This window comes from Silene latifolia, chromosome Y, assembly GCF_048544455.1.
Source record: "Silene latifolia isolate original U9 population chromosome Y, ASM4854445v1, whole genome shotgun sequence".
NCBI classification, from domain to species: domain Eukaryota; kingdom Viridiplantae; phylum Streptophyta; class Magnoliopsida; order Caryophyllales; family Caryophyllaceae; genus Silene; species Silene latifolia.
Window position 1 is genome coordinate 230,594,029 of NC_133538.1, and position 23,620 is coordinate 230,617,648.

At 36.8% G+C, this 23,620-nt stretch overlaps 1 protein-coding gene and 1 pseudogene across 1 annotated transcript; both read right to left on the reverse strand.

Annotated features, from left to right (window-relative positions):
- Window positions 1–3,719: 3,719 nt before the first annotated feature.
- Window positions 3,720–5,397, reverse strand: LOC141630217 (pentatricopeptide repeat-containing protein At3g02490, mitochondrial-like; annotated as a pseudogene).
- A 4,770-nt stretch (window positions 5,398–10,167) lies between these two features.
- Window positions 10,168–11,078, reverse strand: LOC141630218 (pentatricopeptide repeat-containing protein At3g02490, mitochondrial-like; the record flags this gene model as incomplete). Its single annotated transcript, XM_074443073.1, has 1 exon — window positions 10,168–11,078. A coding segment is annotated over one exon (867 nt), but the record flags the coding sequence as incomplete, so codon positions are not given.
- Window positions 11,079–23,620: the final 12,542 nt, after the last annotated feature.

The following is a 23,620-nucleotide window of genomic DNA, read 5'->3' on the forward strand; positions in this document are numbered from 1 at the left end:
AACCATCCCATAAAACTATTCTTTGGAATGTTCCAAGGATTCCAGACCACATGCTGCCAACAAACTTTAGGCCTGAACCCTCTCAGCCACCTGTAACAGCTAGCAGGAGAGTATCCATCTGGTTGTTCATGCCATCTGCCAGCTTTATTTGGATTGAAATTAAGCACCCATAATTAATTTACAATTACATTAAAAGAGAAAATGCATAGAAAAATATAAAACGACATATAAAGAGTAAATTTATCAATATACAAAATGACATATAAAGAATAATAGAGGGAGTATTTATTTGTATATATATAAACACTTCTTATATTATATTATGACCTAACCCATGACAGATTTAATGTAAAAACAAATCTAATAAATTGAGTATGTAAATTAGTTTACAAATAAACTTATCACAATCTGCGATAAAGTGTTATTTAAATTAAATCTGGGAACTGATCAACCAGATTGGTTTAGATCCGATCGGGGCACTTTTAGGTTTATAAGAATTTCGGTCACATTGGGGCATTTCAGATTCGGATCGGGTAAGTTAATTTCAAGTTATTTATGGAGTCTTGAGTACAACAATAAACATATGTGCCGATCATATTAATCGGGTCAATTTGGATTATATTTCAAGGTCGGGTTCTCCTCAGGTGTCGGGTCGGGTATGGTCGGGTTATTTCTGTCGGATACAATACGGGGGTAATATTGACAGAATTGGTACAAGGAGTATATTGGCGAGTCAGTACAAGAGGTAAAAATCCTCTCTCATTGTCTTCATACATCACGTACTGATTCGACAATTTGATAAAGTCATTAACGACAAGGTCATTTTCCGTACAACAATTGAAAGGAATTGCACGAAAAACATGAAAAAAAAATTCAAGCAGTACCGCTAACATAAAACTAACAATAAGTGGTTGATTGTTATTTTAAGAGTAAAACCATAAAACTATTAGCAAATGATATTTTTTAAATAAATCATTCTCATAGTTGAGCTAATAGCTCAAGATATTCTAAAAGACACTATTAAGTATCTTGTGCATCGCTCTGACATTTTTTTAATATCAGCCTCAAGATAAATATTATGAAATCAGTGTTGTGAATAACTTACGATATTACCCGGGCAACGCCCGGGCATGAAATCTAGTATAATGTATGCTTGCATACTAATGCATAACATGATTGTTGAAGATGAAGGGGATCAAGTTACAAACTTTAATCCTGATATTGATGAAAGTCCTATTACATACAGTCAAGGATCTATTGAAGAATTTCGGACTACGCTTCAAAGACGTGCGGAGGTTCGTGATCGTGAAACTCATCACCAACTTAAAGCGGATTTGGTTGAGCATATTTGGCAAAGGTTTGGAGGAATAGTTGAGATAAATTAATTAGATTTCAAATATTTGTTAATTTCATGTGTTATGTTGTTTTAAGTTTTATTTTATTTTTTGTTTATTTTTTAAGTTTCGTTTTTATTATGTTGTCATGTATTTTAAAATTATAAAAATTTAAATTTTCTTTTTTTAATCACGTAACTTATTAAATATGATTAAACTTAAAAAAAGAAATTGGTCCAAATTCAAAATAAAGTAAATTGTTGAATAAATCTAATGATAAATTAAGTTTAAAATAAAAAAAATACACAAATAAAATATAGATTGTAAAATAAACTATAAAACAATAAATTAAAATTGATAATTAAATAGTGTGGCTCATTCAAGAACTTTATTTAAAGTTCTCCCATTGTGACAAAAGGTTCTTAATTCTTGAGATTGCCAAAATATGACATGGTAAAGGAAGAACTTTATAAAAAGTTCTTCCTTTGCACTTGCTCTAAAGAGAACAAAAAGCAGGGAAATAAATGTAAATAAGGGAAGAATAGATGTACAATTAATGAAATTGATAGGCTAGTACATAGCAAATTCTGCAGTGAATGATTCACCTGGGAATTAACTCCTAAATACACCAGAATAGTAAACTTTCTGAATGCTTTATTCTGACATAGGATCGTACTTAAATAGTGAAGCTTACTTGGAGCACAATCATAGAATATGATAGTACCAAGGCAGCTCATTGTTTGGCATATACTCCCTACATTCAACTCCACTTTGCATGTTTCTCTTTTGCACACTATTCACAAGTGGACATTTAAATTCAATTTTCTCTCGATACATATGTTAAAATATATTTATGTGGAATCTTATTTGATTCGTCTTTAAGAGTACACTAGTTTTCAACCCGTGCAATTTGCACGGGTATGAACTTATAATCACTGAAAGTAAATATTTAAAAATTGTTAAGTAATATACATGGATATTTTATTTTGTATTTCTTTTATATATTGATAATAGAATAAAACGCGTGCTAAAGCAAGGGATTGAAACTTGCACATGTTGTAAATATGTGATATAAACCCCGCAAATTCGGTGTTGTAACGTGAAACATAGTATATAGTATATAATAAATGCAATATATGGGAAATAATAAAAAGCAAACAATATAAATATCGCTATAAAATGGAAATAGTTATCAAATTTGAAAAGGGTTTACAATCAAATTGAAGAAACATAATTGTAGAATTAACGAAAGTAGTCTAATATCATTCCAAATGTTGGAAAATTTCATGGTAGACTACATTAGTTGTTGTATTCGAATAATTAAATCAGTACGTTCCGAACAATTTCGCAAATAACATCAGAACAAACGTTATTTTGTAATGACTTCCGTAGTTTTCTCCGTGGGACCCATATTTCCGGAATTTTAAAAAAAATTAAAAAACCTTGCAATGATGATGTGGCTACACAGAAATCCTTTAAATGTTCTTGTTTTTATTAAGATAAGATTAAAAATATCAAACTTTTATAATTTTTGCAAATACGTAGCTAAATATATTTACCGCGTAAAAGTCGCGTTGGAAAACGTGATAAAGAAAACATGTAAAGTAGAGTTGAATGGAGGGAGTAGTTAATTAAACGGCTACATTATTTTAGTGGTCCTAATAAGGTAGTACTTGAGGTGCCTCCACCCTTACTCCATAAGCTGGCTCAATCCTATTGGTGCAGCACACATATTCCCTCTTTTCATTCTGTTTTGCATATCTGACATTTTCTTATCTCTGAATTTGGTGATTATTAATTTGGTAACATTTTCATCTCCCCCCATTTAAGTGACTTTTGGCGCGCAAATTAGTTGGTTGAGATCTGCATCAGCTTCATTTGTTTGGATTGTATCACCCAAACCTGACACAAATCCGACCAAGTTGACCCATTTGCCAGGTTTACAAAAGAGGCTACTACTTCAAGTTTAGACCACAAGTTACTGTGGATAAGTTTGTACTCTACTTGATTATTTTGTTTCCTTTGGAAAATCAAAGTTGATCATAGTTGTCTTTTTGCCCCGTTGGAAGCCCCTGTCAAGTGAAAGGGTATTTTTTGAAGATAAAGATCAGATCACTGTCATTGGTTTGATTCCTACCGGAGATTCGTCGACTCTTTGTTATCTTCAATCAGTTGGTCTTATGTAAAACCATTGTAAGATAAAATAGAACTACTCATTATTTTCGTCATTATACAAGCTACAGTACATAACGTGGTTTGGGAATGAAAACGTTGTACACTTTACAATGATCTTATTCGACTTAGTTTTTCCCGTTATTTCTTTTAGAATACCAGGGTTTAAAGTACATACAAACCTTGACATGTTTACAAGAGAAAAAAATGTGATTACAGTGACTGAACTGTATTATTGCATGTGGAACAAACACTGAAAAATTCAGGGCAATAAAATTTGACTTAGGATAACAAGGAATAACATACCAGAAGTGAAGATGAGCTACACTACAAATTTTTCGACGGCATTACAGCTGAACAGATTAATCAGCTCTACTAGTAAAGAAATGAAGATGAGCTAAACTATTAATTTTTTGGGGAAATTGATGCAATATTTTGATAAATGTAACCTAAGCAGCCACAGAAGCAAGCTTCGGCTCGGCAGGTTTTTCAGTCTTCATGCTAGAAAAGATATTGAGAACATCAGCATGGTTCCGAATGTACTTGGGGCATTTGGCAAGGAGGTCTTGGGCTTGTTTGTGTCTTCCTTCCTTGGAATAGGCTTCAAATACCCGGATAAAGATACTGTTGGACGGGTACCTCTTCACGGTCATCCCCTTGAAAAATTTCATGGCCTCATCCACAGTTCCTTTCTTAGCAATATATGTGATGAATGGAACCACGAAAGGAGGAAACCCTTTTTTCTTCTTCAAACCAAGCAAAGACAAGGCATCTTGGAAGCCTCTTTGACCGAGAAGCTTGGTGATTAGCGTCTTGTATGTATTATGCCATGGTTCAAAATTCGATTTCTTGTTAACAAGGTCTGTGAGCATTTTGCATGCTTCAGCAGCTCTGTACCTATCGCAGTATGAATTCATGATCATATCAAGAAAATATCCTACATGACAAATTCCCTGCTTTTCGATCATATTCTCCAAACAATCTCTAGCCGTGTCAAAATCGCCAGCTACACAATGCCCTTCAAGGCTTCAATCAATGAAGACCATGTCTTGTAATCCGGGGCCAAGCCATGACCCTCGAGGTTCTACATATACTCATCTGCTTCGTCTTTTAGTTTAGAACTGCTGAGATCATAAGCAACCCTAGCTTTCATAGACCCACTAGGTGCAAACCCGGCTTCGACCATAGCATCCAATAGCTGCTTACACTCCTTCATCCTCCCAACACTAGTCAACGATTTGAGCACAGAATCCAACATAGCATCTTGCAAAGCTAAACCCTTCCCTGTAAACGCCTTAACAACTCTAGAAAACAATTCCATGTCAAGTTCCTTAGCTGTAGCAAGTTTCCGTGATACAAAGGTACAATCTTGCCGGGAAGGCTTATTTGCCTCATCCATCACAAACTCAAATAAACCAACAGCATCCTTCATCATTTTTCTATCAATAAACCGGCCCAACACCTTAATATAAGTCCTCTTCTCCAACTCACACCCAGCATTCCTCATATCCCTAAGAACATTCCAAAACCTATCAATACAATCCTCTCTACCCAAAACAATCGCCATCGTATTATAAGTCACCCGATCATGCTTAAACAACCCACTTTCCTCCAATGATACAATTAGAAGAATTTTGTTTAGAATTCTAGTAAGAAAATCTGTTAGGCATTTGTTAGCTGTCAAATAACAGAATTAGTTATTGCTTAGCTGTCAAATAACAGAATCTGTTATTGCTGTTAGCTGTAATCTCATATAAATAGGAATGTTGTAATCATTTCATTCATTCTTAATAATCAAATACAATTCTCTTCAATTCTCTCTGTTCTCTCTCTCTTATTCTCTTCTCTCAAACTCACTCGTCTAACTCCATTGTTGGACCTCTATCACCATTAGAGCAAGCTTGATACAGCTGAACTAAGGCTCCTGTATCATTGGTATCAGATAAGGTATCCTGGCGCCAACACGCAGCAAAGCAAAAATGGAGAATCAAGTAAAGAATTTACAACAACAGCTTCAAGATCAAGCAAAGAAATTGGATGAACAAGCTCAGCAGAATGCTCAATTATGCCAAAATATGACGCAAATGATGAGTATGTTCCAGAATTTGCAGCAACACATTCAACAGGGTAATGGCATTCTTACTTCAGACTCTTCTAATGGTTTGGGCTCATCAACCAGACAATTAGGGTTTGTTCCTAAACTTGAATTTCCTTCTTTCAATGGTAGTGGGGTTGTTACTTGGGTGCAAAAGTGTAGTAGATATTTTGCATTGTGTAAAGTTGCTGATTCTCAAAAGGTTGACATGGCTTGTTTGACCATGGTGGGTACAGCTGAATTGTGGGCTTCTAATTACTTGTTTGTCCATAATAATGCTAGTTGGGAACAATTTGTCATTGATTTGTCTGCAAGGTTTAGAGATGATCTTAGCTATAATATTGTGGAAAAGTTTAACAAATTACACCAAACCACTTCAATTACTCACTATATTGATGAATTTGAACGACTCAAGGGCTTGATGCAACAAAAGAATCCTTTATTGCCTGATAATTTCTTCTTGGACAGTTTTATTGGGGGTCTTAAACCAACTATTAAACCCTTTGTTAGAGCTTTTAAGCCCACTAATATGGCGAATGCAATAGAATTTGCTAGATGTCAGGAGGATGCAATTCAGGCACATGTGTCTGCTGTTCCATCTTTTAATAAGTCCTACTCTTCCTTTACTAAACAGCCATCAAAGCCCCCATTATTGCCTACACCAAACATGCCACCTCTTAAAAATGTTGTTAATAATTACCCACCAAAACCTAGGCAAAGGAACTATATTCCTGCCAATGTTAGGGCTGATAAGATAGCCAAAGGAGAGTGCTATTATTGTAATCAGCCATATGACAGGAATCATAAGTGTCCTTTCAAAGAGAAACAAGTGTTTACTGTAGAAGTTCAAGGGTGGGATGATGAGACAGGAGATTCTGAGGAAGAGTTAGTGCATGGTGAGGAGAAAATGGAGGAACCTGAACTTTTGTTAGATGAGCCTTACATATCTGTTAATGCTTTGTCAGGGAACCCAGGCTATCAAACTATGAGGGTAGTAGGTTTTGTCAACAAGAAACCTATACACATTCTTATTGACTCAGGAAGTACCCATAACTTCATGGACTTAGCATTAGCCCAACAGCTTGGTTGTAAGATTGACACAATCACCCCTCAAGCAGTAACAGTAGCAGATGGAAACCACTTGGCTTGTCAAAATATTTGCAGAGGGTTCAGTTGGGTACTGCAGAATCAGACATTGGTGACAGATGCCTTGCTTATTCCCTTGGGCAGCTGTGACATGGTGTTGGGAGTTCAGTGGCTCAGTACCCTTGGGCCTGTCCAATGGGATTTCAAGAAGTTAGTCATGCAATTTCAGTTAAATGGGAGGACAGTGGTCTTAAAAGGAGTTCACTCTCAGAAGATTAAGATGTTGCAAGGGAAAAACGCAGACAAGTGTTTGATGGAATCAACACAATTATGTTTGTTACAGTTGGTTCCTCAAAGGGTGGAAGATTTAGGACAGGCCATGGAAATGGGGATTCATGCTTTGGCAACCCCAGATAAGACACAAGATCCTACATTGCTTGGGATTTTAGAAAAGTTCAGGGGAATTTTTGATGAACCTAAGGCATTGCCTCCATCTAGAGGAGTGTTTGATCACAGAATACCTCTATTACAAGGCTCAGAACCTGTAAGCATTCGACCTTACAGATATCCACTGGTTAAAAGAGATGTTATTGAGAAACTTGTGCAAGAAATGTTGGACAGTGGGATCATTCAAGTCAGTTCTAGTCCCTTTGCATCACCAGTAGTTTTGGTTGGCAAGAAGGATGGATCTTGGAGACTTTGTGTGGATTACAGAGAGTTAAATAGGAGAACTGTCAAAGACAAATTCCCTATTCCAGTGGTAGATGAATTGATTGATGAATTGGCAGGAGCAACAATCTTTACAAAGCTTGATTTGAGAGCTGGCTACCATCAGTTAAGGGTGCACTATGAAGATGTGTACAAGACAGCATTTAAAACCCATGGGGGACACTATGAATTTTTGGTAATGCCTTTTGGCTTAACCAATGCACCTGCCTCTTTTCAAAATTGGATGAACGCAACCTTCAGACCATTACTCAGGAAGTGTGTTTTGGTCTTCTTTGATGACATTTTAGTATACAGCAAAACTCAAGCTGAACATTGGCAACACTTGGAGCTGGTGTTTAGTATAATGCAGCAAAACAACATGTATGCTAAGAGGTCTAAGTGTGCTTTTGCTATGGAAAAAGTGGAGTACTTAGGGCATTTTATTTCTGGTAGGGGGGTTGAAACTGACCCTAAAAAGGTTCAAGCTGTAGCTGAATGGCCAGTGCCCAAGTCTGTTAAAGAATTGAGGAGTTTTTTGGGATTAGCCGGGTACTACAGAAAATTTGTAAAGAATTATGCAATCATCAGTAGACCACTGACTAATCTACTTAAGAAAGGAGCTTATTCTTGGTCCACCTCAGCTCAGGAAGCATTTGAAGCCTTGAAAGATGCACTTACTACTGCTCCTGTACTGGCAGTACCAGACTTTTCTCAACCATTCATTGTTGAGACTGATGCCTCAAATGAGGGCATTGGTGCTGTTCTAATGCAACTAGGACATCCATTAGCCTATATTAGCAGGACGTTGGGACCCAAGTGGAAAAAGTTATCAGTATATGAAAAAGAACTTCTAGCCATTGTATTCGCAGTCCAAAAATGGGAGCAGTATTTGTCAGGCCAACATTTCATCATCAAAACTGATCAAAAAAGTTTAAAATGGTTATTACAACAGAAGATTTCTACTCCCTTTCAACAGTTCTGGTTGTCTAAATTGATGGGGTTTGATTATGAGATTGTTTACAGAAGTGGAAAGGAAAACTTGGCTGCTGATGCATTATCAAGGGTCACTGCATCTGAGATTCTATTTTTGGCCATTTCTTTAGTAGACTCAGATTTGGTGCAAAGGATTAAGAGTAGCTATTCTAATGATCTGCATCTAAATACCATACTCCAGTCCCTCCAACAGCAACAGTCTGTCAAGCATTACACACTAATGGATGGGTTGATAAGAAGGAAAGGGAAGATAGCTGTTGGAAAGGATGAGATCTTGAGGACGCAAATTCTAAAGTGGCATCATTCATCTGGTGAGGCTGGACATTCAGGAAGGGATGGCACTATTAGGAGAGTTAAGTCCTTATTTTACTGGAAGGGGATGTCTAAAGATATTAGTTGGTTTGTCAAGCAATGCAAGGTTTGTCAGGCAGCAAAGAATGAGAATGTGGCTTATCCTGGGCTGCTTCAACCTCTACCAGTTCCTGAAGAGGTATGGGTTGACATTTCTATGGATTTTATAACAGGGCTACCTAAGTCCATGGGTAAAGAGGTGATCCTGGTGGTAGTGGACAGATTAAGCAAATGTGCTCACTTTATGGCATTATTCCATCCATATTCTGCTGTTCAAGTCGCTCAAGTTTATCTAGACAATGTATTCAAGCTACATGGTTGGCCCAGGAGTATAGTCAGTGATAGAGACTCAGTTTTCTTAAGTCAATTTTGGAAATCTCTCTTTTCCTTGCATGGGACTGAGTTCAACCTATCGTTAGCCTATCACCCACAGACAGATGGCCAAACGGAGGTGGTTAATAGGTGTCTTGAAGCTTACCTGAGATGCATGTGTGGGGAGCAACCCAAGGATTGGAGTATGTGGTTACCATTAGCTGAGTGGTGGTTTAATACCCACTTCCATACTGCTACAGGCCATACTCCTTATGAGATAGTCTACAATCAACCACCACCCTTACATTTACCTTACTTACCAGGGGAGTCTAAGGTGAATTCTGTGGACAGGTCAATGCAAAAAAGAGAGGCAATGGTGAATTTACTGAAGCAGAACTTGGTAAAAGCTCAGGGGAGGATGAAACAGCTAGCTGATCAGCACAGATCAGAAAGGAGTTTTGCTGTAGGGGACTGGGTGTGGCTCAAACTTCAGCCCTACAAACAACAAACAGTGCAGCAGAGAAGTAGTCGGAAGCTAGCTCATAAATTCTATGGGCCATTTCAAATAGGAGCTCTAATTGGGAAGGTGGCTTACAAGCTTAAGCTTCCTGCAGCATCCATGATACATGATGTTTTTCATGTATCATAGTTGAAAACATTTCATGGCACTCTACCTATGGCTGCTCACATTCCTCCATGGCTTCAAGGGCAATCACACATACATTCTCCCAAACCCCAGACCATTTTAGAAAGGAGATCAGTGAAGTTTCAGAATGGAGCACAAGTACAATATTTGGTGCAATGGGAGGGTTATCCTGCTTCAGAAGCTACATGGGAGCCTGCTGAAAGTTTTGAGAAGCAGTTTCCTGAGTTTGATGTTCATTTGACTTGAGGACAAGTCAAGTTTTCAAGGAGGAAGTAATGATACAGTTAGAAGAATTTTGTTAAGAATTTTGTTAAGAAAATCTGTTAGGCATTTGTTAGCTGTCAAATAACAGAATTAGTTATTGCTTAGCTGTCAAATAACAGAATCTGTTATTGCTGTTAGCTGTAATCTCATATAAATAGGAATGTTGTAATCATTTCATTCATTCTTAATAATCAAATACAATTCTCTTCAATTTTCTCTGTTCTCTCTCTCTTATTCTCTTCTCTCAAACTCACTCGTCTAACTCCATTGTTGGACCTCTATCACCATTAGAGCAAGCTTGATACAGCTGAACTAAGGCTCCTGTATCATCCAACCACCTAAAAAAGATCAACCCCTTATTAGGCTCGAAAGCAAGCTTCTCCAACACCATCTTAACCAACTTAGTCGAATAATTGATACCCAATCCCTTCAAATCCTTCTCAACACTCTCATCCCAAACATCCCTCCTAACAATCCTTTTAACCCTAGAACCCACTGTTTCGACCGATGCATTTTTCACAAACAACCCTTTCAATTTCTCCACATCACCCACCAAACCATCCTTCTCAAATCTCTCTAAAACACAATCATAAGCACCTCTTTTAATCCCAAAACCCTTTTTCCTCATCGAAGCGTAGAAATCCCAAAATTCCTTAGCAAAACCATTTCTACCATAAATCCCTAACATCAAATTATAAAAATTTGAACCTAAAACAACATCTTTTCCATCGATCTTAGAAACCCAATTAAATAACTTACTCCCGGTATCGGGTTGGGATCCCAGATGTTTAAGCACTTCATTGATTAAATCAATACTAACAACAACATTATTATCATCTAATTCTTTTTTAATTTCATCATGATTCAAGGGTTTTGAGAAAATATCAATTACAAGCGATGTTTCAGGGGATTTACCAGTATTAGTTGGTGAATCAGATGAATAAAAGCGGTGAAAATTAGGGGTAAAAGTTGAGTAATTTAGGGTTGAAGATGAAGAAACAAAAGGAACAACAGCAGCAGTAGTTGTAGTAGAAGGAGTAACCTGGTGAAGAAAGAAGGGACGAGAAATTCTGGGTGTTGAGAGAAAGTTGTGACGGAGGAGAAAACGCCATTGTTGTTCATTTCAATGGTAAAGATTTGAGCTTTTTGTGGTAAAAATGGTTAGAGAGGAGAAGGAACAGAAAAAGAGGAGTAGGGTTTTGGGGAGATTTTTTTTTGACAAAATTGTACTATTTTTATAAACTTCAAAATACTAGTCGTTGCGAATTATCTGCAATACTAAAATACTCCGTATCAACCCCTTCTCTCTCTAGTTTTTTCTCCCCCTTTTCTTTAAAAACAAAACCCTAAATCCTCCCCCTTTGCTGCCGCCGTTCTCCTCCTTCCTCCCACCGCCACCCATCAACCCCCTACCATGTCGCCGGGGATGGGGTCTCTCAAGACCTTTCTCCGGCGACCCGTCTCCTCTCTTCCGATTTACCCTCCTCCCCTTTCTTACCCACACCCGGTTCTGGATCGTACGGGTCTACCCGTTCCTCTCGTTCTGCGTGGTGTATGTGGGCTGTTCGGGTCTTATCAGACGAGTTTGTTGAGGTGGTGTGGCAGGGTGGTGCTTGGATCTGGCGGTCGTGTGGGTTAGTAGGGAGGCGGTGGCTTCCGTTTTTTTCCTGTGTTCCGCTTTGTTTCCTTTATGTTTTTGTTTAATTTCTGGTTTCGTTTTTGTTTCGTCTCTCTTTCTGAGGGTTCTGTCCCCGTCTATCGGTGGTGTCCTTCTCTCAGCTTGAGAGCTTTCGTTTTCTGGTTCGTTTGCAGTTTTCTAATAAGTCAGCAGAAGATAAGCGTTGTTATAGATCGTTATATGGTTTTACATATTTTGTCCGATTCATGGCTACAATCAATCACGTCAGAAGAAATGGATACTTGTCAAGGAAGATTCGGAGACCCTCTTATGAATGAAAGCCTTTTGCGGCGAATCGATGATAGAGACTCTGTTGCAGTGTTTCATTCTCTGAACAAGAATTTATTTCCTATGGTTGTAATTGATTTGTATCCGATTGAGCTTGGCATATGTTGTAGATGTCGTATGACTTTTTTATTAATGATAATGATCTTTTCTCAAAAAAAAAAAAAAAAATACTAGTCGTTGCGCCGCGCCCTCCCGGGCGCGGAGCCCCGATTTGTGGTTCTGTGCGTAGTAAGATTTGAGGAAACTTTACGAATATTTAACAGTTCTGTGCCTAGTACATTTTGTGTATAAGCCTGCCGATCTGGGGTAATAAAATCGAAGTTATAATCCCACGCCTGTTTGCAGTTTTAGCTTTGAGATTATGATGCGCCAAAGCAAATAGTGCATAGAAAGTGAGCAACATAGTCTTGTAAAAAAGATAGTTAATTATACAGGATATTTAATGTGCATCTATTAGTCGGTTGTTACTAAATTAGCACAACTGCCATTCGCTAGAAAGTATAGATGGAAAGTATGACTAACATTCGCAAGGAATAGAGTTCATAGAAGCAGTGCCATTCAAAGATTTCCAGCAGAACACGTCATTATTGCTATATTATAAAGAGGCGCGGGCTATCAATTAGACATAATTATACAAGCACAATTAGAATGAGGGTATATGCGTATAGCTCATGCGATTTTGTAGTACAATTAGCGCAAGTTGTTGCTCCGATCTACCGGGAATAAGCGAAAATAAGCCGGGAGTATGGAAACAAAAAAGGAATTGGTCCATATACTCAAATGGTAGACCGTGCATAATAGTCACCACAAAGAAGGAGAAAATGACTGAAAACACGATTTTGCCAAGAAGCCTTGCTGAACTACTCAAACATTCTTCTTGGCGGTGCAATGACACCAAGGCACATTTTTTTTGGCAAACAGAACCAAAGAAGGAGACGACAACATGAGAGAGGAAGAGCAACTAAAATACATTTGGTCAAATGTTAAAGATGACTACAGGAGCCCAAACAATATAGCAAGTAACTTATTGTCTTGTTGTCATTAGTTGTCATCACTAAAATATCTTCCAAAATAGGTTCTTGTGGTGCAATAAACTGCATCATCATAGTATTCATTAACTTTCCAACACCAAATGATTTTATCAAATACTCGTCGTATTTCAACCACCAATTAGCAGCTAAACATGCTACTCCAGATTTCGCCATAGGTTAGATATTTAGTGCTTGACAAAACAACCTTAGTCGTCTTTATGGTCAAGACTGCCACTTTTACTCCAAGTGCGGTGTAGTACGACATTTCCGAGATTCCCTGCACTACTACAAATACAGGCAACCACAACGGCCCTTTAACAACGCTTATTCACGAAAATCATCAAAACACGTTGTAGAATTGATTCCGCGAATTTTACCAAACTTAATTACAACGGTTCTGTGTTGTTAACCGTTGTTATTTATTTTAACAACGGGTCATACTTGAAAAACCGTTGTTAATATAAAAATTAATAACAACGGTTGAATCTGTAATAAATTTTAACCGTTGTTAATAATTTGGCGCAAAATTATGAATAGTAATCACAACGGTTATATTAGAACCCGTTGTTAATACTTTTTAACAACGGGTCATACTTGAAAAACCGTTGTTAATATAAAAATTAATAACAACGGTTGAGTCTATAATAAATTTTAACCGTTGTTAATAATTTGGCGCAAAATTATGAAAAGTAATCACAACGGTTTCAGACTCAATAACCGTTGTTATTAATGTTATGAAAATCTTAAGAACAACAGTTGCTTTATTCTCGCTATACGCTACAAAACACAAACACAAGCTAATACTGCTACTATATCATCCTCCATTCCTCCCTGATCGTCTCTCTGTCTTCATCTCCGTCACTGTTGTCACCGTCTTCTCTCCCTCATCGTGTTTATCAATCAGGTATATATATGTTTCTTAGCAACACTTATAGATATAGGATTTTTTGGGTTATTATCTAATTTGTTGATATTTTAGCTTAATTGCTTTCCTGAATTTCGTTTATTTGTTTGCCTATTATTGTATTTTCTGAATTAGTTGCCTATTATTACGAATGTAGAATAATGACTCGAACTTGGATGATTGATGCAAATATGAGTGACCGCACCTACAAGGATGGTTTAGCTGAATTTTATGAAATCGTTTCGAACAATTTGAAAGGTTCTTTTAGTATTGTATGTCCTTGTGAAAGATGTGGTAATATTAGCTATATGGCTTTTCCGGACGTTAAAATACACCTAGAAAAGTGGAGATTTAGTCGATCCTATACACGTTGGATTTTTCATGGGGAATCATTAGAGGAAGAGAATAACTCTGAAGAAGATGATGTTGAGGTACACGAAAGGCTAACTGATGATCCTGAGTTTGCCGAGTTTTTTGAGTTGGAAGAGTTGGAAGTAGAGAAGTTGAATGTTGGGTCTATAGATAATGAAGAGAATGTTGATGAGTCCATTGCTTTTGAAGATGTAGGTGATGACACTAGTAATTGGGATGACCTTAACAACATGTATGAGAAGTTGTGTGAGTTTGAAGCACCTCTGTATCCTGGTTGTAAGTTCACAAAAATGTCGGCTGTGGTGAAGTTGTATAATATCAAGGGGGCAAATGGGGTGAGTGACACATGTTTCACTAGTTTTTTAGCCTTGATAAAGGAGTTGCTTCCTGATGGTAATGTTCTACCTGTTAAGACATATGAGGCGAAAAAACTAATAAGAGGAGTGGGTATGAAATATGAGAAAATACATGCATGTCCAAATGATTGCATATTGTATCGGAAATTATATCAAAACTTAACCAATTGCCCTAAATGTTTGGAGTGGCGTTATAAGGATAAGGAAGGGATCCCGGCTAAGGTGTTGTGGTATTTTCCATTGATACCAAGAGTCATAAGGATTTATGCGAATCCCGATGATGCAAAAATGTTAACTTGGCATGAAACAGGAAGAATAAATGATGGAAAGCTAAGACAACCGGCAGATGGTAAGCAATGGAAATCGTTCGACGCTAAGTATCCCGAGTTCGGCAATGAACCTAGAAACTTACGTCTAGCGCAGTCCACTGATGGAATGAACCCACACGGAAACATGAGTAACCAACATAGTACTTGGCCAGTAGTGTTGGCTATTTATAACTTACCTCCATATGTGTGCATGAAAAGAAAGTATTTGATGTTGTCGTTGTTAATTTCCGGCCCTAAACAACCTGGAAATGATATAGATGTATATTTGGAACCTCTTCTAGATGATTTGCGATTGTTGTGGGATAGTGGGATAGAAGTATTTGATGCATATAAGAACGAAATTTTCAATTTGAGAGCGATGTTATTGTGTACAATAACTGACTATCCGGCTTATAGCGACCTTTCTGGGCACACAGTTCATTGGAACACTACAACAATGCACATCTTTAACGGCGTTTAATTTTGCTTTAGGCGGCATATGTTAATGCCGCGAGAGACTGTAGCAGCATTTGACCAAATGCCGCTAGATGCAATGTCGCTAAAAGTTCCTGGTGGCATTTATTTAAATGCTGGTAAATAGCTACATAAACGCCACCTAATCCCTTTGTACGAATTTCGAGATCCGCCCTTTTTCCTTTATAAAATTTTTTATTTATTGAAACACGTGCCATTGTTTTTTTTTCTTTTTTAAATTTTAAAGCCTTTTGGCTATTTAGTATTTTTTATGAATAAAATAAAATGTACCTAATAAAAAAAAGGAAAAAACTTGTAAAATAATAGCATATAATATTGAAATTAAAATTTGTCATTACAAAAGCTTAGATGACTAGATGAGTATCAACTCAATCCAGTAACACTTAATCAAAAGATAGTCTAAACTTATATTAGTATCAATCATCCAAAAGTCAAAATTGCTAGAAATTAGCTATTACAACATTCACAAAAGCTTCAATTTCTGGCCTTGATCTCACAGCACAGCTTCTAAATATGAGCTAAGAAGGCTTTGTCGAAACCAAAATACCATGCATCTTTAGCTATAATCCGACCTTCCGACCTGCGCAAAGGAAACCCAATAACATTTCTCGCATCACTTATAAATTTTACACGAGAATAAATACTTTGGACCTAATATAGAGACTACCTAATAATATAGAGATTATCTATGTTAGTGTAAAAAATGAAGGAAAAAGACTTGCTATTTCTTATGGTCATTCATATGAAACAAGTAAAAGATGGCGACAACTATGTGCTGTGAGCCTGTGACTAAGGATATCTCTACCAAATAAGGCTAGCTCCTCTTGAAAAAAAAGGGTTGCTACTTGTGGACTTTAATGTTAAAACAATGGTTATCTTGCACTATGGTACGTGCTAGTAAGTAGTAAGGTCTTACTAACAGCGGACCTAATAAAACCTTCTGTTGAAAGAAAAATAAAACTTCATTTGGGTGCTTCTTATGGTACTAGCTACTAAGGTTGACACATCAGAAGAAAGCTAACAGATTTATATCAAAAGTAATAATGTACATGTGTATGGAAACAAATAGTCTATGCAGCAGTAAGATGATATTTCTTTTCAGCAAACACATTTAAATCAGCAAACATAGTTATATAGCATGATTTGGAGTACTTTAGAAGCAGCATGGTGAAAAAGCCTATGCAGCAGCAAGATAATATTTCTTTTCGCATTAACTATCATAAACCAAATTGTACAACATTTCACCATTTACACTCTACATGATTCAACCAGTAAGTTTACTTATAAAGTAAACTAAAAGTACTATGTAAGCCATTATATATCATGGTAATTATCAACAAACAATTTCATTGACCCGTTAATTTAACATAAAACAAGTCATGGTTCTATTCTAAGTTTAAAAACTAGTTATATACTCATAGTAAAGAAAGAACTGAAAGTACTATATATCTCCATCTGACTGAAGTGCAAGCACTACTTTCATTTACCTTTTGGTTAGCTATTGACTGCAGGAATGCAGTAAGTATGCTTATACTCCAGAAAGGATAACTGTTGAAACGTTCGCTGATCAGCATACCCAGAAATCACAACTAACAAGCATCACATCGGGGTGGAAAAGTTTGATAAAATCGAGCGGAGTAAAAAGTGAACCAGATAAACAAAAGCCATGTCCTAATTTGCCAGCAGAAAAACAGAGAAACACAGTAAACTAGTAAGAGAACTGAAGTTCATATATCATTAAAGTTCGATTCATAACACTTCAAATAAATACAAAAGATAAGAATCGATCATAAATCGACCCAAAAATAAGATACCCCATACCACCAAACTAAGAACCATAATACCTATTCCGAAAACCTAATTAGCTTACATACACAAATACTTAAAACCACTCGTAAACAGCTTTCTTTGGCAATTTAGCCCAAACCCAACACGCAATATTGAAATACTCCATAAACAAGAAAGGAACAAAAAGATAGGATAAGAACAAAAGTGATACAAATTCTTAGTTTCAGACGATCTTAAGTTAAGAGGTACTCACAATCGATTTGAATAATGTAAAAATGAAAAGGGAGACTATGAGAGGTCTTAACTTAAGACCGTTTTAAGCAAAAATTAATCAAAAAAATTCAAACCATCAGGATCGAGAGCAGTTAGCAGTATTAAGCATAATACATATAAGTATCAAACAATCAAACAAATTAAACCAGTAAAAAAACGAAAAAAAGAAGTAATTTCTGAAAATTGACAAAGAATTAATGGGTAACAAATGAAATCAGAAATTGACAAAAAAATTAATAGGTAACAAATGAAATCAGAAATTGACAAAAAATTAATGGGTAACAAATGAAATCAAACAAATTGACAAATGAATTACAAGGATATGATTGATCATTAAAAAAGAGGAATAAGGGAAGATCAAACCTGTGGGAATTGGGTGAAAGAAGCGATCGGATTTGAAGTTAGGGTTTTCTGTATTTTGGACAAAGTAAATAGGAGTTTTTGTTTTATTTGGAAGGGGTAGTCAAATAAAGAGTGCAATGAATTATGTGAGGGCAGAAAACGAGTGACTAAGCGCACATAGCCAAAAATAATAGGTTATGAGTGCATTTAGAACATTTGCCAAATTAAATGCCACCTTAAGTATAACTATGGTGGCATTTCTATTTTTGCTACTAGATAAACGTCATTAGAGATAGGACTTGTTGTAGTGGAAAGAGGCTTGTCCATTGTGTGGGGAGGATATCGAGTCTGAATACTTGAAGTCTTCTCGTAAGTATGTGTATATGGGAAATAGGAGGTTCTTGTATCATGACCATTGTTATCGCAAGATGCAGAAAGCATTCAATGGAAGACAAGAACTTCGTCAACCTCCTAGAATTTTGAGTGGGCATGAAGTTTATCAGAAAGTAAAGCATATTGAGATAGATTATGGGAAGAAGAGCGGCTCTAAATTGTCTACTCGTGGTTATAAGTAAAGATCCATATTTTTTGATAAACTTCCATATTGGCCTGACCTGGAGGTCAGGCATTGCCTCGATTTCATGCACATTGAGAAAAATGTCTGTGATAATATTATCAATACCCTTCTGAATGTTCCTGGTAAAACAAAGGATAACGCCGCAGCTAGGGAAGATATGAAAATGATGGGTATTAGGCTAGAGTTGGCACCACAGAAGAGAGGTAATCGTATATTTTTACCGCCAAAGACTTATACCCTTTCACGGAATGAGAAAAAGAGTTATGTGCATGCTTGAATGGAATTAAAGTGCCACATGGTTATTCGTCGAACATCAAAAGCCTAGTGTCGATGCAAGACCTAAAACTCACCGGGTTAAAATCACATGATTGTCACACTTTGATGCAACAATTACTACCTGTGGCTATTCGTTCCATTTTACCTGAAAAGGTAAGATATGCTATAACTAGATTCTGTCTCTTCTTCCAAATCCATATGCGAAAAGTCATCGATCCCGATGACGCGGATTCAATGCGGGACCTCGTGGTAACCTCTCTTTGTCAATTGGAAATGTATTTTCCACCCTCTTTCTTCACTATCATGATTCATCTGACCATTCACTTGGTTAGGGAGATTTTGTACCTTGGGCCCGTGTACTTGAGATACAAGTATCCTTTCGAAAGATTGATGAAAGTCTACAAGGACTATACATCTAATCGGTATCGTCCGAAAGGTTGTATTCTTTGAACGCTATTTTAGACGAAGCTCTTTCATATTGTTACGCTCATCTCTCCCCTGAGGAGTTGATTGGCGTTCCTAAGAATCGTCATAGTGACTGGATGACCGGAAAAGGTATTAGGGGCCGGGTTGAAAAAATTGTGACACGTGAAATGTTGCATTTAGCACACATGTATGTGCTAAACAACGAAGATGAGGTGAAACCTTATATTCAACAACACAAAGATGAGCTCAAATACGATCACCAAAACAAGGCCGAGAAGTGGATTGCGAACGAGCATACGAAGACGTTTGCAGGGTGGTTTAGGAATATTGTCTTAGAGTGTACTGATCAAACTGGTGATGACATCTCTCCTAGGTTACTACGTCTTGGTTTAGGTCCAAATGCCAGGGTCACCTTTTACAACAGTTTTGCCATTAATGGATATACTTTTTACACCCGCGAGCAAGATGAGTTGAGCACAATGCAAAATAGTGGTGTGAGTTCTGAATTTGAGGCAATGCACTTTGCTACTTCAAAAGATAAAAAGCCTATTTGGGGAAAATGCCTTTATTATGGTGTTATTCAAGAAATATTGGTACTAGATTACATTGATTTCACAATGCCTTTGTTGCGATGTAACTGGGTTGATAACAACATCCATTGTGTCCGAAAGGATAAGATGGGATTTACGTTGGTCAATCTGGGTAAGGTTGGCAATAATAAGATGATCCTTTCATAATGGCATCCCAAGCTAAACAAGTGTTCTATGTCACCGATCCTATGGATAAGAAGTGGTCTGTTGTACTGTCTATAAGGAGTAGAAGGAGTAGTCCATCCGATAATGGTGATGATGATCAGGATGTCGTTTTTGAGGGAATGGATCAGTCTACCACTGTATCTTATTTCGACGATGATGACACTGATAATGAGGACACTGAAAGCATCTATATGCGTGATGACCATGGTGAAGGTATTTGGGTTAACGAAGAAACTATGACATCCAAGAAACGTCCCCGATCCTGAGATAGTTCATCAGGACACAGTGATATGGACGACCAACATTTTGAGTCATTTTCAGACCAATAATTTGATGGTTTAATTTATTGGTAAATCAATAATGGTCATTCTTTGAATAATGTTGCGATATGGCATGGTAAATCCTGTAGCTTAGATATACGGTATGCATGCATCTTTGGTGTTATCTTATTTTCTTGATCTTATTATTAGATGTGGATCTTTGGTGTTGAAATTGCTTTGAATAATGTTGCGGTATATGGTGCTTCTGTTACGGTATGTATTGTTACTGAGTTTGGACCGTAATGGAATTACTGATAATTTTAAAAAAAAAAAAAAAAAGTTCAACAATAACAACGGTTATATTTAAATTACCCGTTGTTAATACTTTCAACAACGGGTGTAGTACCTCTACCCGTTGTCAATGATTTTTTTGACATATTTCATTTTGTGTTTCGTCATTAGGGTTTTAAGACGATCATCTTGTTTCTTTTTCATGCATCTGTTTGTTTTTCGTCTTCTTTGTTATCTTTATCATCCCGCATCATCTACTTCACTCCTCTTATTAGGGTTTAGGATTTTAGAAGCTCAATCTGTTGTTTTAAATTTTCAATCCTATTAGGGTTTAGGGTTTTAGATAATACTCTGCATGTACGTTGTTAAGTTGTTCATTTCCTATATCATTCATATTTGGGTTTTAGGATTATCATGGGTGAAAAACGTAAAAGAAGTCAAAAGAATAATAAGCCTCAGGATAATAAGCCTGGTGAGAGGGGCGCTACGAAGTGCCAGAAAGTCCTTGCAGCTATAGCCGCTAAACAGCCGTTCGAAATAACATGGAGTGAGATGGGTTTTGCCTACTGGTCCAAATGCGGGTCTTTTCTCCAGTTGGATTGGTACTTGCACAAGACAGTTTGTGCCTATCCATTTAGATGATTTTAGAAATTTGAATCCAAAATTGGCGGAGTTAAACTTGGCTCGTGTAAAGGAAGGCTTTATTATACCTGATGAAAGCCATGATGAGTATTTAATGCATAAGGCAGCGGATGTCCACAGGCAGTGGAGGTGTGACGTTGCTAGGGATTGGTTGTATGTGGACAAGGCAACGGGGGAGATGCGTAAGAGCCCACCGGAAAACAAGTGTCCCACCATCAAGCAGGAACAATGGGATCTTTTCAAAAAGATGAGAACTACTGAGAAGTTTCAGGTTAAATATCCTCGCCTTTTAACGATTTACTTATCATTTCTTTAATTAATGAGTCCTTTATATAATCTTTTTATTATCTCATCTACTTGCGCTTTTATATAATTATTTGAAGGCCGTTAGCAGAAGAAATCGTACTAACATTTCATGCAAGAAGGGGAAATGGTATGGTTCTCGAGGCGGTTACAGAAAGATAGAAGAGAACCTCGTAAGTAGCATGCATTATTCCCCTGTGAGACTTTATTTTTTTAATCGCACTTGGACTTGCATTGATACACATTTACATGTATAAATGTTACCATGTTAATGTGTAGGTGGCAAAGGGAGTGAAAGAGGTGGATCGGCATGTAACTTATAAAGAAGGGCACACGCCTAAAGGATCCCGGTCGCGTGACAAATATGATGAGGAAGTGTTGGACAACATAGTAAGCATTATTTTATTAAGACAAGTTCATTACTAACTTTATTATTTTAGTCACAAATATAATTTGAAGTTTATTTAATATATTATAGGACAACGTATTGAAAGAGGTAGAAGAAGGGAAATTCACTCCCAGTGGTCGTAATGACGTTCTTGCTAGAGCGATCGGCCGACCCGAACATCCAGGTCGTTTGAGGGGCGTCCCGTTACAGGTTGGAGTAACGAAATATTATGGGAAAACTGCCCCGATAAAGAAGAAAAGGAAGACTAAGTCTGAGAAGGCTGACATGGTAACATTTATTCTATTATTTTCATTTAAGTTCAATTCACATGTTATTGTTGGGATAAAAATTGCTGACACATTACATTCTTGGCAAGCAGCTTCAGTTAATGACATCCGTACTACTAAAAAATGAGTTTCTGCCTCCTTTTTTATTTTTAAAAAAAAGGGCCTTTGAGAAGAGAAGAGCAAACAAGCAGGATCAACCCACGAAAGATTCTGATGTTGGCCCTGATTTTATTACGATAACAGGGGTACGTGCTCAAATACAATAACATTAAGTGCAAAAATCTGTGTTTAATACTAATACAATACCTAAAGTTCAAGATTCTGATGTGAGCCTTCTCTCGTCTGTTTTTTTTATGTAATAATAGGTCCCTCGCCAGCCGGATAGCATACAATGTGGATACTACGCTTGTCGGTTCATGTTGGAGATTATTCGGCGAAGATATATCATTATTCCAGAAAATGTTAGTAATTTAATAATGTGTTTATTACTTTTTTTAAATTAGAGCTAATGTTGTCTTGCTTGCTGATATATATACCATGATGTTGCTATGCAGTCATTGATGTTGTTACAATAATGTCTTCTCTTTGTTTTTTCCGCAGTATGTAATCAACCCGTCACAACAGATTGAGGAGTACTCAAGTATAGATATAGGCGAGGTAAGGGACATGTTGGGCAACTACGTCTTAGAAAATGCATGATACTCAGAGCTTAGATCAGCTTATTAGTAAATTTTTTGTTGAAGTTAGGGAATGATTAGTTCATGTAAATTCAACTCCTTGTAAGTGTATATATAAATATATATATATATATATATATATATATATATATATATATATATATGATCTTTGTTGTGGTTGAATTGAATCTATTGAGTTCGATGAACCCAAATTTGTGATTTATCTTTGGTCTTTCTTTGATATATGCAGGTTTTTGAATGGCATGAAACAAATTTAATTTTTCAAAACATTAGGAGTTCGTAATAAAAACGGTTACTAAAAAAAACGGTTGTGAATATCTTTCACAACGGTTAATAAAAATAACACCGTTGTGAATAACTTTCACAAATACCCGCGCATAATATTCAATAACAGGTTTTAAACGAAGAACCGTTGTTAAAAGTCTTCACAATTTTGAAGGTAAAATTACAACAACGGGTATTAAACTAAGAACCATTGTTACTAAAAATTTCAACAACGGGTATGTAGCATAAACCCGTTGTCAAAAGACTTCACAATTTTGGAGGGAAAGTTACAACAACGGTTATACATATGACAACCGTTGTTATATTATTCCCTCCTAATTTTTGAAACACTTTCCACAACGGAGAACACCCAACAACGGCTTTTTACCGTGGTTAATACTTTAGACAACGGTTTCATTAAATAACCAAACCGTTGTAAATACCTTCTACAACGGCCGCTTTAACAACGTCCGCTTTTTGTTTTTACAACGGTTTTTACCCGTTGTTATAGCCTATATCTGTAGTAGTGCTGATAGGAGATGCCTTCGGCGCTGCATCAATCAAGACAAGCAACAGCGCTACGTCGAAGCTTTTATACGTGCACAGATGTTGCATCCAAATTCCAGTTTTGCGTCTGTTTGAGAATACGTGTTAGTT